General features: G+C 39.1%; 1 protein-coding gene across 1 annotated transcript in view; it reads left to right on the forward strand.

The window, feature by feature from the left end:
• ADAM12 (ADAM metallopeptidase domain 12) overlaps positions 1-17550 on the forward strand; it is a 346313-nt gene that overhangs the window by 101150 nt on the left and 227613 nt on the right. Inside the window, exon 3 of the mRNA XM_084634670.1 lies at positions 3342-3415. Coding sequence (XP_084490796.1) covers positions 3342-3415 — 74 coding nt within the window. The remainder of the gene's footprint in view (positions 1-3341; positions 3416-17550) is intronic.

The raw sequence follows: 17550 nt of genomic DNA on the forward strand, positions 1-17550 counted from the left end.
TTCTAACAATTCAATGAAACTTATTTGTTAAGGTGCAAACTGAGCATAAATGGTCTGTGATGGATATACCAACCCGACACTTGGCAACAAGGGGTTAAGGAACTGCTCTGGGCTTAGCCAGCTCTGCCCCATTGCACCTGTAAGAGACACACAGCCTGGAGGAGGAGGTAAAAGGGAGCAGAACAATTCACTTGCAGGCAGAGAAGGGAAGAGAAAGGACCTCTATCTTGCAGCTTCTGAGGAAAGATCTGAGTGAAGGGAGGACCTGCTTCCGTTTTACCCTGAGAGGGAGGCATTTCCCGCTCTTGCAAACTGACTCTGTTTGTTGCGTTAGTTTGCCTTGTTTTGTATGTGGACTACTCTGGAAGGGGAGAGTCTTAGAACAGACCTGGCCACCCCAAGAGGGAGAGAGCTGCCACGCCACCACCAGCTGCGAAGAGGCGCCAAGCGATGAGCTGATCCCCTTCACACCTTCCCGTTACAGGCTGTAAACTTTGGACATTAGATGGGTGGTAGGAAGTGGCCCAGGGAGGGCAGCCCTAAGGCGCTCCTGGGTGTCAATCCCTTTGGTCGCCTGCACAGGACCCTGGGCTGGAGTCCGGTGGAGTGGGAGGCCCTGGGCTCCCCTACCAAAGCCCCCCTCTGCATGTCATAGGGCCTAGTCCCCTGACCAGTAGGCAACACTCCCCCCAAGCGAGATGATCACATGGTCCTTAGTATAAATGTGGGCTTTGTATTAGGACTGACTTTGCACATGTAAACTGTAATTCAGCATTCAAGTGCAGTATTCAAGAATTACTGGATGGTTATTGGCTCACTAGGCAAAGTAGTTGTGATGGGTTGGGTCACAGAGACCCCCTTGGGACTGCCACCTGATATGCTGAGACTACCTCTGAGTTTTCCCAGCTAGCCTGGGACTTCAGTACCCTGTCTTATTGAATTAGACACTCCAATCTGCTGCAAACACAGACCCAGATCTGAACCACGTTTCCCACAAGCTGCAGACTTAACTGGAAACAGCTTAAGAAGTGCTTGTGTCTCTAGCACCCAGACACCCAGTTCCCAATGGGATCCAAACCCCAAATAAATCTGTTTTACTCTGTATAAAGCGTATACAGGGTAAACTCATAAATTGTCCGCCCTCTATAACACTGATAGAGAGAGATGCACATCTGTTTGCTCCCCCAGGTATTAATTATTTGCTCTGGGTCAATTAATAAAAAGTGATTTTATTAAATATAAAAAGTAGTATTTAAGTGGTTCCAAGTAATAACAGACAGAACAAAGTAAATTACCAAGCAAAATAAAATAAAATCACGCAAGTCTAAGCCTAATACAGTACGAACAGATGAAATCTCACCGTCAAAGATGTTCCAATAAGCTTCTTTCACAGACTAGACTCCTTTCTAGTCTGGTCCCAATCCTTTCCAATCGTACAGTCTTTGTTCCAGCTCAGGTGGTAGCTAGGGGATTTCTCATGACTGCAGCCCCCTTTGTTCTGTTCCACCCTCTTATATATCTTTTGTACAAGGCAGGAATCCTTTGTCCCCCTCTGGGTTCCTACTCCTCTTTCTAAATGGAAAAGCATCAAGTTAAAGATGGATTCCAGTTCAGATGACATGATCACATGTCACTGTAAGACTTCATTATCCACTTGCCAGCTCACAGGTATACAGGAAGACTAACAAGTAAACAGAGCCATTTACAACCAATTGCATTGGTTAATGGGAGCCATCAAGATTCCAAGCCACCATTAATGAGCCACACTTTGTCTAATTACAATAGGACCTCAGTTATATTTCATATTTCTAGTTGCAGATACAAGAATGATACATTTATACAAATTGGATGACTACACTCAGTAGATTATAAGCTTTGTAATGATACCTTACAGGGGACCTTTTGCATGAAGCATATTGCACTTATATTATATTCACACTCATTAGCATATTTTCATAAAATCATATAGAGTGCAACATTACCGTAGTATTTTAATGCCCACTCCTCCACACTCTTAGAATCTTACAATAGTTTGTTTCAGGCCTTTAACCTTCTCTCTGAGTATCTCTTATTTAATGAATGGAGCTTCACACCTCCTTAATATAGGGAAGAATTATTATTGGGAAAGTGGGGAACAGAGAATTGAATATCTTGCCCAGTATCTCCCAGAAATTGTGTCAAAGTTGGAAATAAAATCTAGAAGTCCTGAGTGGGATTTTTAATTTTTTTGGTGCTGTTCTCCAGTTGACATCTGGTATAGAAAGTCCTCCTCTTAAATATTTGTGCATTCTTAATGGTGCTCTAACTGTGACCTAGAGAGATCAAATAGTTTGTCTGTTTTCACAGAGATTGTTGTGATTATTATTTTCTTTATTTCTGATCACTCTGCCTGGAATGGCAGTGGTGGTGGTTGTTTTTTTTTTAAGTTAAAAACCTTGGGAGGGAGAGGTTGGGTTTGGTATGTTTTTGTTTGGGTTTTGTTTTGTTTTATAGAAAGCTTATAAAAATACCTGTTAAAATTTACAGATATTCCTAGGGAAAAATAAATTAATTCAGCAGTGGTGCCTTTCCCACCGAAGTTCCAATGATGGTCATAGGTCTGTGCTACCCAGGGGGTCTACATTGTAGGTCCTGATTCAGCAAAGTACTTAAGCACAAGCTTCAAGTACATGACTATTTTGACTGGAGCCATATAGCTGACTCCCCAATCTCAACACCGCAGATTTGGTTACAGGTGAGGAGGGAACTGGATGTGACTATGAACATCTTAATTGCAAACTGCCCCACAAGGCCTAAGGCTGATTCAGCTCATTTTAAAAGCTCAACAGTGAGCGAGAGCTTTCATGAGGCATTAGTGGCAAGATGTCATTACACCAGCATTTGAAGAAAAAGATTGTTTCAAAATTGTATTGGGGACGTTCCAGAAGGCCTCCTGAAACTGATTTGTAATGTACAGCTGTGGTTCTGTCTTATAAACTGAATCAGAGCTATATTCCTGCCACAGTCTGATCTCAGGAAGAGTGCAAGTGATATAATTCCTTAACATGTATAGAGTCTTTCATCTGTCTTTATGAAGCAAGTGTGATACCCAGTTGATACCCGTACTGCCATTCTCTCTTATTTATTAACAGAGAAATATTGCTTATAAGCTGTTGCATTGCGAAGAGTTAATGTTCTCTCAACATTACGTTCTCCCTTCTAGGAACAAGGGCCCTATCGTGCCAGGTTCCCTGAGTTGCCATTGTATACAGTGGGATTTGGGTGCTGAGCACATTGCAGCATCAGTCCCTAAGAGAATATTATTAGCATTGAACTTAGTTGTCCTCTTTTTCATTTTTCAGAGTCACCCAGCACTGCTGAAGTTTCTAATACAAACTGAAAGTAAACAACTAGTCATCAGTCTGGAGAGAAATGAGTAAGTAGAGCTGATTCATATTCCTTGCACACAAGAGGTGCTAGTGGAGGGATTATAGTCTTAAAACTGATGGGGTGTGTAATGCTTGGATCTGTGGGAAAGTCTACTTCCTAGCGCTTATGGAAACAAACTCCTGCCAATAGTGTTTCATTCCAGGTTGTATTTTGGCTCTTATAATTCTCGTTACCATGTTGTAAGAATCTAGTATCTCTATATAAGACATTGAAAAGAAAACCATTCCCCCTGTGTTTTCCATGTTATCAGCCTTTTGTTTTTCCAGTGGTAACTTCCTCTGTTTACATATTGAGGGAAACCCTGTGGGTCCTGGAGCATCTTCCTGGAGGGTCTGTTCTTCCCTGATACTCCCTGCTGCCATTGGCTGACTGCCTGTGCACACACACCCTGCCCCTGAGATGTAGAGCATGAGTCAGTCAGTATTAGTCCCCTGCTGGAATTTTCAGTGGAGGTTCCATGGGTTTCTTGGAGGGGGAGGGAAAATGATGCCACATAAAGCAGTTATCATCTGTCTTGGTCCCACCATCCCTGGAAAGATGATACTCCCAAACTGCAAAGCCCCAGCTGTGTGGTGTTCATGCAGTAGAGCCTCTGTGCGGGTGGTGAACAATTCCTGTTCAGCTCTGTTCTCTCTAAATCTGCACTTACCGGCCACATGGACTGGGTTTTGTGCAAGTTTCAGCTGCCCTTGCTGGTACTGTATGATATGCCCATAGGTAGGCAGGACAGAACTGTGTATTTCTCTTTGGTACCACTAGTTTGGTCCATTATTATGAGACTGAGGTCAGGGCCCCCTGGTACTAGGCTCTATACATACACATAGAAACAAAGGGTCCATGTCGTGAAGAATTTACAGTCCAGTTAGACAAGACAGACAAGGGGTGAGGAACAGAGGTACAGAGAAATTAAGTGGCTTGCCCAGGGTCACTGAGGAAGACTGTGTCAGGGCCAGTAATTGAACACAGACCACCCAAGTTTTAGTCCTTTGACTTAACCATGAGGTCATCCTTCCTCTTTAGGCCTAAGTTCTCATGCCAACAGTACCAACCACATTCTCGGAAGCAGACAGAGGTGGAACCATCTAAGTTAACAGAAAATGACCTGTGTGTTTCATACAAAATACTATACAGTGTGTGTTACATTGCAGATCCAGTCTCAGATACGTTCTATGATCACATTTTCCTAAAACTATAGAATAGCGAAAAGGATTTTCTGCAGGTTTTCTAGCTGGTGAACTCTAGCAATAAATGCTTCTTTTCATCTGTCAGCGAAGCTGCAAGCACAGACATACAATGGTAGTACTGTATAAACTTGGGGGGGGAGGGGGTTAGAGTGGGGGATGAAAACAAATGTTCACAGTATGAAACGTGCTGCACTCAAGCTCGTGACAAGTAACCAGTGTGGACCTCAGTGAGGGCACCTCTCGACTACTTCATGGTAAAACCAGGAATAATGCTTTTTATTACCATTCAGTCGGATGATCCGAACATCATCCCTCTGTGGCACAGTGTCCACTTCACTCTCCCAGTCGGTGTTATACCCAAATCACAATGGTTGCTGATTTTCAGTGCTTCTTAGTAGTTCATTTCCTCTGTCTGAAACAAGATACAGATTGCAGCATTCTGAGATTATTCAGTTCCAATTGTTCATTGCAGCTAAAAGAAGACTGAATTTGCTTAGTATGGTATTAGTTTTATATTCTTTTAATCTTTGACAAAGGGGATGCCTAGTTTCCTGAATGTAGAATATGCCACAATTGAGGAAGCTATTCATATTCTCTATCAAAGATTTAAAAGAACATAAAACCACTAATATTGACATTAGTAAACATATTAAATCCTGTTTTACCTGCAGTCAACAACTGGATTTAGATGTCTTTAGGCCTGCAAGTTGTGCTGACTTTAAGCGATAAAAAGCACATGAAAGGACTGCAGATCAGCTAATGTGAGAACTCAAGCATCTGCTTGATTAACAGGAATGATGATATCATGCATCAATTTGGGAATACGGGGGTTTACTTTTTAAAAAAATCCTTTATTTACAAATTATCTTTACTTACTATCCATTAAGTTTTTCGGGATCAAAATGTGATTTTTTAATTTATATTTTTTATTAATTTTTCTAAATACAACAAATATACTAATATACCAGATTTATCATAATACACAATGTAAATAAAGAGAGTTAGGGTAAAGGGAAGGGAGGAGAAGTGACATACCTATCTTCAGGGTCTATGTTAATCCTAGAGCTCTAAAAAGTCATCCCTAATTGCTTTGCATTTTGGGCATTCCTTTTTTGTGGAATGCCAGTCATTTGCTTGCTGCGAGGTCAGCCATATCACTGAGCCAGGCATCAGTATTTGGTGGGGACTGACTTTTCCATTTTTGCAGGATAAATTTTTTAGTGACCAAAGCTGCACATTGGAACCACATTGCCTTGTCAGATAATCTCCAGGTACCAAGGATGTATCCCGAAATGAAACTTAAGTGGGAGGGCATCAGTTTAGCATCCAATATCAAATTGGTCTTCCTCCCCACCTCTTATCAAAAATTCTCGATACAGGGCCATTCCCAAAACATATGAGATAATTTAGCATCAGCAGTGGTCAGAATTTATGAGGTCCATTACCATTAGCCTATGTGGGGACCAGTATGTTAGAACAAGTATTTTTTTATTAATAACCATAGCCTCAGGTCTAAAGTTATTTTTTCAACATTAGATATAATTGTTTTCCCTTAGGTCGGAGATAGTTGTCCATCCAAATTTCTATTCTAAACAACTCTCAAATTATCAATCTTTGGCAGAGATTTTGGGGCCAGAAAATTGTAGAAGGATACCACTGGCTGAGTAAATCAAGAAATTTCCTCCAAAATATGTAGTTCTGGAGCTCCCAATGCATCTGGTCCAAATACAATCATAAGTAAAAGCTTTAACTGGAGCTATTTCCATGCTCCGGAGCAGAGCAAGCCAAATTATTGCTGATGATCTACAAATGGTTTAAATTTACAATTGTCAATTACCTGTGACATTGTCATAATGCCTCTGTCCATCAAATCCTACCATCAGTTTTGAATCCAACAGCAAAATTAGTGCAGCAACATCAATAACTTGGTTAAGGTACACATTGGTGAACACCAGTTTTGTGTACATTGCTTCACAGTGCGTACTGGATGAATATCTGTGTGCTATTCATTATTACTGTTGACGTTCATGGGAGTATGCTGATGTATAAGAAGAAATAATCTATGCTTCACTGAGTTTACAATCTAAGGACTTGATGTTTTTCCCACAGAAATCAGTGGCTACATTCCAGTGGTGTCAATGGCATATGTAGAGGCAGGCCCTGTGTTGCAATATGTAGCTATAGAATGATGGGGTATGAGAATGGTCGGAGAGAACACGCTCTTGAAATTTGTATTGTTTAGAAGCAGCACTATGATTTCCTTTGTTTCCAAGAACTTTGGAAGGTCGTTGTGGCTGGGTTCTCAGAATTATGATGAGAAGCCTTCAGAAGAAAAGAATAGAATAGGCAGGATGCTTAACTAGGGCCAGATCATTCCGTAGGCAGATTATTTCCATTAGAATTATTTTGTGAGGAAGAGTGTCCCCACCCATCTCCACAGAGCTGGTTTGGATTTCATCTCATAAGTCTCCCCTGAGGATCCACTAAGGCAAAATGAAGCTGCTATACTTGATCGGTCTCCCCTCTACCCGCACCACATGCATTCCAGTTCCCTGACAGCACATGCTATGCTGTTAAGAAATCCTACACTGCCCTGGGATCTCCCTGAAAGGGAATTTCAGCCTCCAGGGCTGAAACCTCATCATCCCTGAGGTATATGTGTTTGTGGAACATGATGTCCTTGACTCCTTCCATCCCCTTTCTAGTAGCACAGCCCATATCCAGTAGAAGGGTTTCTGCGGGCTCACAATAGGAGGTGGGGAATAATTCAACGCAGCAACACTGTTCCTTTCAACTCTCCTCCATGCTGGGATATGCTGTATCCCTGTAACCTCTACTTGTGAATATGGAGGGCATGATATGCCCCCTAGAGATTATAGCTGCTGGGGACTGGGAGTTGGGTGGATTCTATTCCCAGCTGTGCCACAATCTCACTCGCTCTGATGGTGATTAAATCACTTAACCTCTCTGCTTTCCATTTGCAATATGGAGATAAAGCCACTTGCTTCACACAGGCATTGAAGGCTTAATTGATTAATTTGTGTAAAGCCTTTTGAAATCCTCAGCTTAGCGGCACTAAAGTAACACAAAGTAGAAAGTACCAAAATTAACCTTTTGGAGAATGCAGTTTAACATATGAAACACAAACTGCCTATTACAAAGATGAGTGTTGGAAAAAACTATTGTCAGTGTGCTTGAAATAAAGTGGAATACTAAGTACAAATACCTTTACAATTTGTCCTTAAATAAGTGATGACAAAGTTCTGACATGCATGCTCTGTAATGTTACTGCTGATTGTTTCATGTAAAATATGTTATCCCTTGAGGAATCGGGGGGCAAAAACCTAAATGACATAAATTCTGCATTGGGTTATGCAAAAACTGGGTACAGTTTTCCAGACTTAGCAGAAACAGCTGCTCTGAGTAGCCTTCACGTTAAAACCCATTTACTGAAAACTGTAGAGATTTTCCAAAGCTAGAGTTGTATTTCAAGAAATGATTTCAGATGCATTAGCTGACCCAATTGGGGAATGGTGTGTTAAACCATCTGTTATCTGTGGGAATATTTAATGTGAATTAAATAGTTTGTTGATTTTTAGGATCAGAAGATGTGTTCATGTTTTGTTTTTATGCAGCATTTATAGTTGGCACTGGGAAGGATTATGTAAATACATACTCAGACACATACATAGATTTCAGGTTTTCTTGAAGTTCTTCAACTATTAAGCATACTTTAAATCTCCCTACATAAATTTTTGCTCAGTGTTTGAGAACTTTTATTTTAGTGACCAGACAGAAGTCATATTTGGTAAAAGCAGAATTATTTGCAATAAATTCCATTTGTCTGTCTTAGAGGACTATCTTGGGAATGTATGTTGCAGGCACATTTATGATTTAGTTCCAGAATACGATTGCACTTCTGGGTGCCTTGAAGTTCTTCAATACCTCAAAATGTTTTAGAAACACTTGTCATCTGAAGAGACTTTCAAAATCAGCAAATCATCTACCAGCTACAAAATAAAATTTCATTCGAAGTAGCCCTCACTGTATTATACTGCATTACATGAAATAATACCGATGCAGTTTTATTGTGCAAGCTACAATAATTTTTGTGCTTGCAAATTCCATTAAAGTTAATGGGAGTTATGCATGTGGTTTAAAGGGAGAGCAGATTTAATATGGTAAATGAAACCAGAAAAAAAATTAACATTAAATCTGAGTTTGTCAGTGGAGTGGTATGTGGCAAATCTGTAACTGTTTTCTAGGTGCAATTGTATACTGATAGCAGAAACATACTGTATACCGATGCAAAAATAGGCATCTATTCAGCAAAGCATTTAAGCACATGCTTAATTTGAAGCATGTGAGTAATCCAGTTGAAGTGAATTAAATTTCTCACTCACAGTTAATTGTATACTTAAATGCTTTGCTAGGGTGGGCAATGATTAAGAAACACATCTTTGAACAGATGTTAGCCGTTTTTAACTTTGAATCACATGGATGTAAAAGGGTCAATCAGACAAAGATGGAAGGTTAAAATAGGGTGGTAATTTCATAATAAATTAGACAGCATCTGAGGGAAGAGTGGGGAAGAAGGATGGCTTTGTTCTGAGGGCCCTTCCTTGAGACTCAGAAAATCTGGGGCCTGTTCCCAGCTTTACCACAGACTTCCAACATGACCTTGAGCATCTCACTTATTATGGAAATAATAATTCTCCCTAACCTGAGAAGAGTAATATGGCATATCTAAATGGAGATATAGAACACATGGATTTCACTGCCCATTTCCCTTCAAGTTTGTGTTGTGTTAAGTCCAATTTATAATGTATTTGAATAAAGAAATAAAGAACAGAAAAAGATGATCCTCTCCTGTTCCCCTTGCAAATTTCCCCATGCCTTTCTCTTGCTGGGGCATAGTCTGCCCCACTACAGAAGAGACCAATCATCTAACCCTGCAGATCCCTTGCAAGTGTAGATGTCCACAAGTCAAGGGTCATGTCTGACTATGCAGCGGCACTATGTTCTAGCAGTAATGCTATGGTGGAGGCACAATACCAGGGATTCCTCTGGCTGTGAATACCACAAGGGTCCTCTTGAAAAGTGAATCCAAAAGCAGAAGTTTCTCATGGAAAAGACAATTCAACCCTGGTATGTGTTAACTTTTTCCCTGTCAGCTCCTGGTGGCTGGAAAGAGGACGATGTGTATGTCACCATTATTATTATAATTTATCATCATTTTGACCTGTCTACTCCTGCCCCAATTTGTCTTCTTCCCAAGGGTGGATATCCAAACCAGCAGAGAGGTGTTCTAGAAGCCTGGATTAAGTGGGGTTGTAGAGGCTACCTCTTACACAGGCGGGAAGGAGTTGATCCTCTCCATGCCCAGCTCAGGGGCACACTCTCTCCCTGAGATTTATTGTACAATGTATGCCATTACTATTTGCATGTGGGTGCTTTTATGGTTAAAATACAGGCCTGAGAGCCTGTGGATAGGCCATAGACTTCCTGCGTGACCTTGGGCAAATCACTGACCTTTACTTTGCCTACGTTTCCTCATCTATAAAATGGCACATTTGGGAAGGAAGGAGATGACTAAAACAGAAATGAAATACCCCCGTGGTAGATTTGCATATTAGGATGACTAAAGCTAGGCATCTAAATCCATATTTAGGCCCATAAATAAAAATGATCTGATCTTCAAAGGGGATGAGCATATGCAGCTCCCATTTAAGACAGTGAAAGATGTTGGTGCTCACCGCCTCTGAAAATCAGAACATTTTATTTAAAGACCTAATTATGGCATCTGATCCAATTCCCATTCAAGTAAGTGGAAAGACTCCTCCTCTTGATTTAACTAGGAGTTGGATCAGGCCTTAAGCCTTTAACTTTAGGCACTCACATTTGAAATTTTGGCCTAAACCATTCATCGAATCTTTTCTTAATCATAAAAATACTTTGTGCATGCTTCTGTAGGGAAAAAAAATCCCGATGTTCCTCCCAACCTGTTCTTTCTGAATAGGAATCATGACTGGCCTGTTGATGATGCTTTAGCTGGCATGATTTAAAAGGAAATAAAGGACTTCTACTGCCAAAGAAAATAACTGACAATATTTGTTAATTAATTGACATATTTGTATATAATCATTGGCTTGAAATGTGGATAAAGAAAACGAGTCAAAACAAACAAAATTATTAAATGGAGAAATAGGGCCTCCCAGAATATACTTACTGTTGTAATTCACTGCTGTAATTTGGTCAAGGAGACTGTAACTCCCTGACTATTTTATCTGCAAGTACAGGAGCCATACTGCAGTGTTTCAGAGCAAGCTAACAATTGTAGTTACACTTTAGTGGCAGTAAAAAGTTGTTCTGAAAGTCAAAAATGCAATTGACTTCCACATTGGTACCAGTCTAAATGTGTGCACTGCATTGAGATATTGGGAGTCAGTTATTAACAGTTAGTGGGAAAGGGTAGAGTTCATACCATTGTTTTATTAATTTTGAAAAAATGAAGTAAGGTCACTTCTTCTGCTTAGCATATGCACAACGTGCCTCAAGTGGCATGTGACCAGGATTCATCACCAAATTTGGCCTAGTTGTTGGATCATTAGCTTCCTTGGCCCGAGTTGGGTACTGATGGGGAGTGCAACATGAACACCAATTCATGCCCCCAATAAGATCACTTGCAACAGTTTTTTGGTTGTATAAGGATTGCATGTTTTATACATAGAATTGAATACTGCTAAGTATTGTAAACTGTCATATCTTTGCTAAAAGTAAACCATGGTATTGTTTTCTAAAGTCAGCAATTATTCATTAGTGTTAAAATGTGTGTGCTTTGATCTTTTGGCAAGTTTTTTTTTTAAATAAAAAGGAATATTCTGTGTTTGAGGGGGGAAAAAAGAGAGGTATCTTTCCTGATCAGATGGCTAGTGATGATTACAAATTTCGCTAGTCTCATTAGTAACTTTGATAATTTTATAGGATAATTACCAACATTATCTTGCATTAGAACTGGCAAGCAATTTACCAATTGTAGGCAAAAGCTATTGTTAAGGACAGAGTGAGACTTCCCATATAATGCTCTGTATTCACAGTCTCTCAACTTTCTGAAAAAAAAATCTTTTTAATTAAATTGTTCATGCTTGATCTCAGACCAAAGATTATATTTTTGGAAGGTTTGAGCAAAATCTACTTACCAATTTTTGTTTTATGGGGAAGAAAATATATATACTACTACTCCTAGTGTTAAGACATTTCACCCCATACAACATAACAGTGGCTGGATTTTACAAGCTGAAACTTCACAGGCAGCCAGTCTTCACCTAGGACTTGTCTCCAGGCCAGTTTGTGCAAACAGTGAAATAATAAGTAACGGGGTTCCAAGTAACATGGAATTTACACATTCACAATTTGAAATTTCCTCCAGTTGCATGGCCAGATTATTCCACAGTCCTGTAAGTAATATTGTAAATTGGTAATAGAAATGTTAGTTATGTGCATGTGGATTTGGCTGCTACTCTGCTGTCTAGTTCCATTGTTGTACCAGTTTTGGGTTATGTCAAAATGGAAGTACCCAATGAAATCAGGAGAGAGAGCTTTGATGGTTTGATCTGTCTCCCACCCTGCCTTTTTTTTTAAACCCACAAAAAGGCAGGTTGGGGAAAAGATGAATTATAAATATTTATATTAATATAACACTTAGAATGGGAAGGAGAAAAGAACCAAACTGCTGTTCTAGAGCCGCTATTGTGACCACCATGGTGATTGCATGTCACCGTGTCATGAACATGTCCATGCCCTCTTTATCTCATGTCCTCCAATGTCCTGGGAAATAGCTGTTCTGTGTCACACAATGAAGTTATGGAAGAACATGTTTATACCACCCCGAGGTCAAAAGATTGTGGAGCCAGCTGGGAACTGAAGACGTGTGATTCACTAAGAACATTAGTTTTAGATGCTGCAACCTGGTAATAGCCTTGAATCAAGAGAACACAAGGTATTTTCTCATGTAAAGTTTCTCTGTCACTAGCATCAGAGTAAAGCAAACAGTTGTATCTGCTAATGAGCTTTATAAAAAGTGTTAGGAGAACATACTTGCTAGTGTACTTAACAAGATAAAGGAATGTTAGCTTTAAATTCTTACTTCCTGTCTTTAATGTCATGTTTTCAGATAACTGTATTCTAACATCACTTGGTAGGGAGGCTAGAGAAGAGACTCAGCTGTAATAATGCAGGAGGAATGTCTACTCCCTCTCCTGTGGCAAGAAACAGTACTGATGGCGATGTTAATAAAAACACAGACAAAATATAATAATCCATGGCTTCAAAATAAATAATTAGCAAAGAGGAAGGGAGAAAAATATCTTTACATAAATCTTATAAACACCCAACTAAATATTATGTTCCAGCACATGTGGCACATGAGCATCAGAACTTAAATGAAGGCCTCTCAGATGCCACCAAGTCATTTTTCATTTTGGCAGTTGACACATTAATGTTTCCAACTAACCCCACACATTGTTTGAAAAGCTCTCAGATGACTTCTTGATTATTCCCCCACAATGTTCCCATCTCCCAACCAGGTAGATCTCAGAGTTTGCAACCATTTGGATTAAAGTGGAAATACTTTGGAAAAAGCATGCTGTTTTTCCTTCGGTGTTCAATGTTTTAGTGGCACTGAAAGTTAGGTGGTGACTTTGTCTTGCACTGTCTGATGCGTTAAAATGCTATGCTGAAACGAAGAGGCATCTGCTTCCCTTCGCAGAAAAGTTGGCAGGTACTACATTCTTGCTCTGAAAAGACAAAGAAAATTGTAAACGTTCAGCCCTGATTTTGAAAACATTCTTTTAATGAATTTTCTGCTAGGTATTTTCATTTTGATGCTCATTTCTTATTTAGATTCCTGAGACTGAGAGATGACAGTAAGTCCAGTGACCTCTAGAATTTATCTTCTCTTTGCTCCTAGTGACACTCCCTGGGCTTGTATTCAATTTCTCAGAATTTTTAGTCTCTTCCAAAAGTTCTGCAGAAAAAAAATTAACTTGTTGCTTTGATAAAGAGTTTTATAGGGAAAAATGCCAGCTTATTAATGATCTTTTATTATTCTCTGTTGAATTTTGTATATGTATTTTAAAGGTGTTAGTGAATATAGAATGCACTGAAGAGCAGTCCATCAAGGCGATTTTCCCATTATTTTATGTAACATCTAGAGCAGTGGTTCTTAACCTTTACTCCAGCCTGCACCCCTTTGGTTATCAAAATATGTTCTCGCACCCCTTATCAAAAACCGTTGAAGTAGGTCAGTTATTTAAACCTGGATATATTTTTTGTTTGTATATTACAGTAATCGTTAAAAAATGTATAATGTTAATAAATACATAGGTTTGATGAAACAAAGTAGTTGTACTTACGTGCCTGTGCTTAATTTGTGTTTTCGATGATTTACCTTCTAAAAAAATTCTGGTATGTCTCGCACCTCCAGAAAGGGCATCTCGCATCCCCAGGGTGTAAATGCACCCCAGGTTAAGAACCACTGACCTAGAGATTGAAGGAATCAAAAAGAACAATTCAATTCACTCCCTGGTCCTTCTTCTGGAACCCAAGCTACTGCTACACCATGTGTGGGACTTCAGTTAGTTTCTCTGGAAACTAAATGCAAGTTCACTCTCGGGCCCAGGAGGGCAACAGGATTTTTTAGCCTGCAGTTAAACTACACTAAGCTTTCACTGTAGCTAATGCAGGACCTAACTGGAAACTACAAGATATAATTTTCTAGTAGCATTAGTTGTTGGTCTTTTTGTCAATGTCTGATTTCAATAGACCCACCACTGTCAGCAAGGGATTTGCTGTTGCTGATTTCTTGGGTTGAGTTGCTTAAGACTGACTGGATGTACTTGCTCTTCCACATACCTTTCTTCCCCAACTACCATTCATTATTTGTCATATGTATGTTAATTTAGCCAGAGTTATGGTCTAGATTGTACGTCATTTTAAATATCGATGGAGTATAGTACATGTGCTATAGGATATGTCCCACCTAAAAAACAAAATAAAGCACAACTCATGTATTTTAGGAGTAGCACATCAAAGATTTCTGTAAATAGGTAGTGAACTTTATAGTCTTCCTAAAGCTGCATATTTTAATATGTGGTTCAAGCCATTTATTTTATCATAATAGTATGGCTACAACCAGAGCTGTCCCTAAGGGGGTGCAGGGCCCTGGACATAAGTGCCAGGGGGCCCAGGGCTGTCACCCCAATTTGCCGTACCCTAGGAATGGCTCTGGCTACAACATCCATAAGTATTCTAGATCTGTTTGTTTCCAATAAGAAGTCACGTTCCCTTGCTTCAAAGCTTAAAATACATTTTGGATTTGAGGAACCAAGTGGAGGTAACACCACAGAAGGGAGAGGATAGGGTGAGGAAGGACAAGAGCTACAGTAATAAAAACACATGACTTATTGCCAACTCCAAGCTGTTCAAAAATTGAGTCAGACCCCCAACATCACAAGATTGCTTTAAAAATGATGAGGTTTTTTTAAAAAAAATAACACACATTGAGTTTTTTTTAGTGCCTTCTCGGTTTTGAGCTTTAGGGTTCATGTTTTCAAGTTTGTCTCCACAATCACGAGGGCTGGAAAAATTCATTCTGTCTTTGAATGGGATTGTTCCTAGCAATTTATTTTTTCTCAGACCTCACTGGATCAGAGCAGGGATTGCCTGTTCCTTGCCCTGATCCACATATTTACGCTGTCTTAATGTTCTTTAGTTATAGATAAGGGGCACACTGCCCTATTCCTACATGATATTCTATTTTGTGTCTAAGAAAACCAAGTTAGGACATTTAGCATGCAGGGCAGCTTTGATGTGGTATTTTACCTGATGGCTGTGACAGGTGATATTTTTCTAAACTTTCATTGTTGTTTTTAAAATGATGTTCAAATGTCAATAAAACAAGTTTCTAAAACATGTGACATTGGAATGGTATGTGTCAGGCTCTCCTAACAAAATAACAGTCCCCTGTCTAGACAAGTTAAACTTGAACTGAATTTTACAGGGGTTTTGTAAAGTCAAATTTTAATAATAGATACACACACATTTTCAGTGGGAATGGTGTGCATTCACGTGAGCTGGATATGGTCCATATTATTCTCTATGACTGTTACAGTGCTTCCATTTGTTATAAAATAAATGGAAAGTTTATGTCTGGGGCTGAAAGAGAATTCCAACCCTTTGAATGTTGTGATTTTTGAAAGGTGCATGTGTTTATTTTTTATCATAGTCTTACCAGAAGTGCGGCTTCTTCCATGGTTTCAAAGATGCAATTTTATCACACTACCACAGTTCTTTGCATAAGGCTCGGGATTTCATTCTATTTTCCTTCACTGTTAGTTTTGTCAACACAGTTTTCAGGGATTGTAGTTGGCAGTGGGGATGGTTCTGCATTAACTCAGGATAGAACATGCTCCAAGGCTACGTTTTTCTCCTCTCCCCTTTAGGTAAAGCAGGTCCTACATTTCCCCAAAAAACACAGTTTATGCTTGTTGTAATTTAATACTGTGGCAATAAATGCCTTATCAGTCCTGAAACAGCAGTCTGGATAATTCTAAGCAGATGTTTCTCTCTCGTTAATCATAACATCATTTATTTCTTGGACAGTCCTGATTAGCTGATTTTTACATAATGAAAATGGATAGTTAATGGCCACTCTTATGTGGGGGTGAACATGCTAAAAAGAACAACTTATTCGCTTGGGAATAAAAGACTGATGAGCCAGTAAAATTAAGCTAAATGGAATGTGTCTTCATTATGAGTCATTAGAAAAGATGACACTTTGGCTAAGAGATGAAAAATCTTTGAAGACCAGTTGTAAAAGCACAATCTAATGTTAATAAATATATCATGGCGACTCATAAATTCTATGTATGCATTTTGTTTCTTTGCAGTAAATGTCAAGTTTGATGAAACAACATTTCCTGTATTAGACAGGACCCCTAGTTGGGTGTTGGTTTTGAAGAAACACTTTTGAAATTATTGGCTGCAAAGATGAGTTTAACACCATAATTTAGTAACCACATCAAAAGTTGGAATAACAGTGTTTAAAACCCACTATGTTCTGCTGGAAACAGGGCATTAAGTGTACCTGTTAATAAGCAAAATTTTCTATTATGGATCTGGTGCTCCAGCGTGAATGTGTGCGTACATGTGTGAGTGTGTGTTGAAATTTGATCTACGTTTTCAAATAGATCTAACTGCATTTTGTCATGGTGGGGGTGATGATAGGATGGCTGGTTTGATAGACCTTATTGGTGCTTTCTCTTGTTTCAGTTGGACTAATAATAATAAGAATTAATAACTTTATTTATTTATGAACTGCCAAAGTACTCAGGGTGCTACACAAGGAATTAAAACAGAATATATCTCAAATTATCCTAATACAGATCCGATAAAACCAGATAAAATATTAAAAAGCCACACTAAATGGCACCATTAGTAGGGGTTTGCAGTAAGGTCAACATAAATGCTGGCAATAATTATGATAGAAAACACCTCTGAAACAGAGTTTTGTATGTGTGTGAGAAATTGCGGAGGAGTGGGATGATGCGGGTTTCTTATGAAAATGAATGTGAAATGTAAGCATCTACTGTTTCCAAAGACTCATTCACCTGCCAAACTAAGGTGCAATGTTGCAACCCCTAAAATGTGATGTGTCTATTACATAGTTTCTGGACATTCAAAAGGTGACTTATAAACTGTAATGAAATGTTAATCAGCTATAGCTTTTTAATATAGCATGTACTGGATAATATTTTGTTTTGGAAGGGTGAGCAGGGAGTTGATGGTTAAAATTTGCCCTGACTTGATCAATGACTCGAATTGTTAGTTAAAATGAAAAACAGTACTTTAAATAAATACCAGAAAAATGTTTAATTTG

This window comes from Lepidochelys olivacea (genome assembly GCF_965140295.1).
Source record: "Lepidochelys olivacea isolate rLepOli2 genome assembly, chromosome: 7".
Taxonomy (NCBI): Eukaryota; Metazoa; Chordata; order Testudines; family Cheloniidae; genus Lepidochelys; species Lepidochelys olivacea.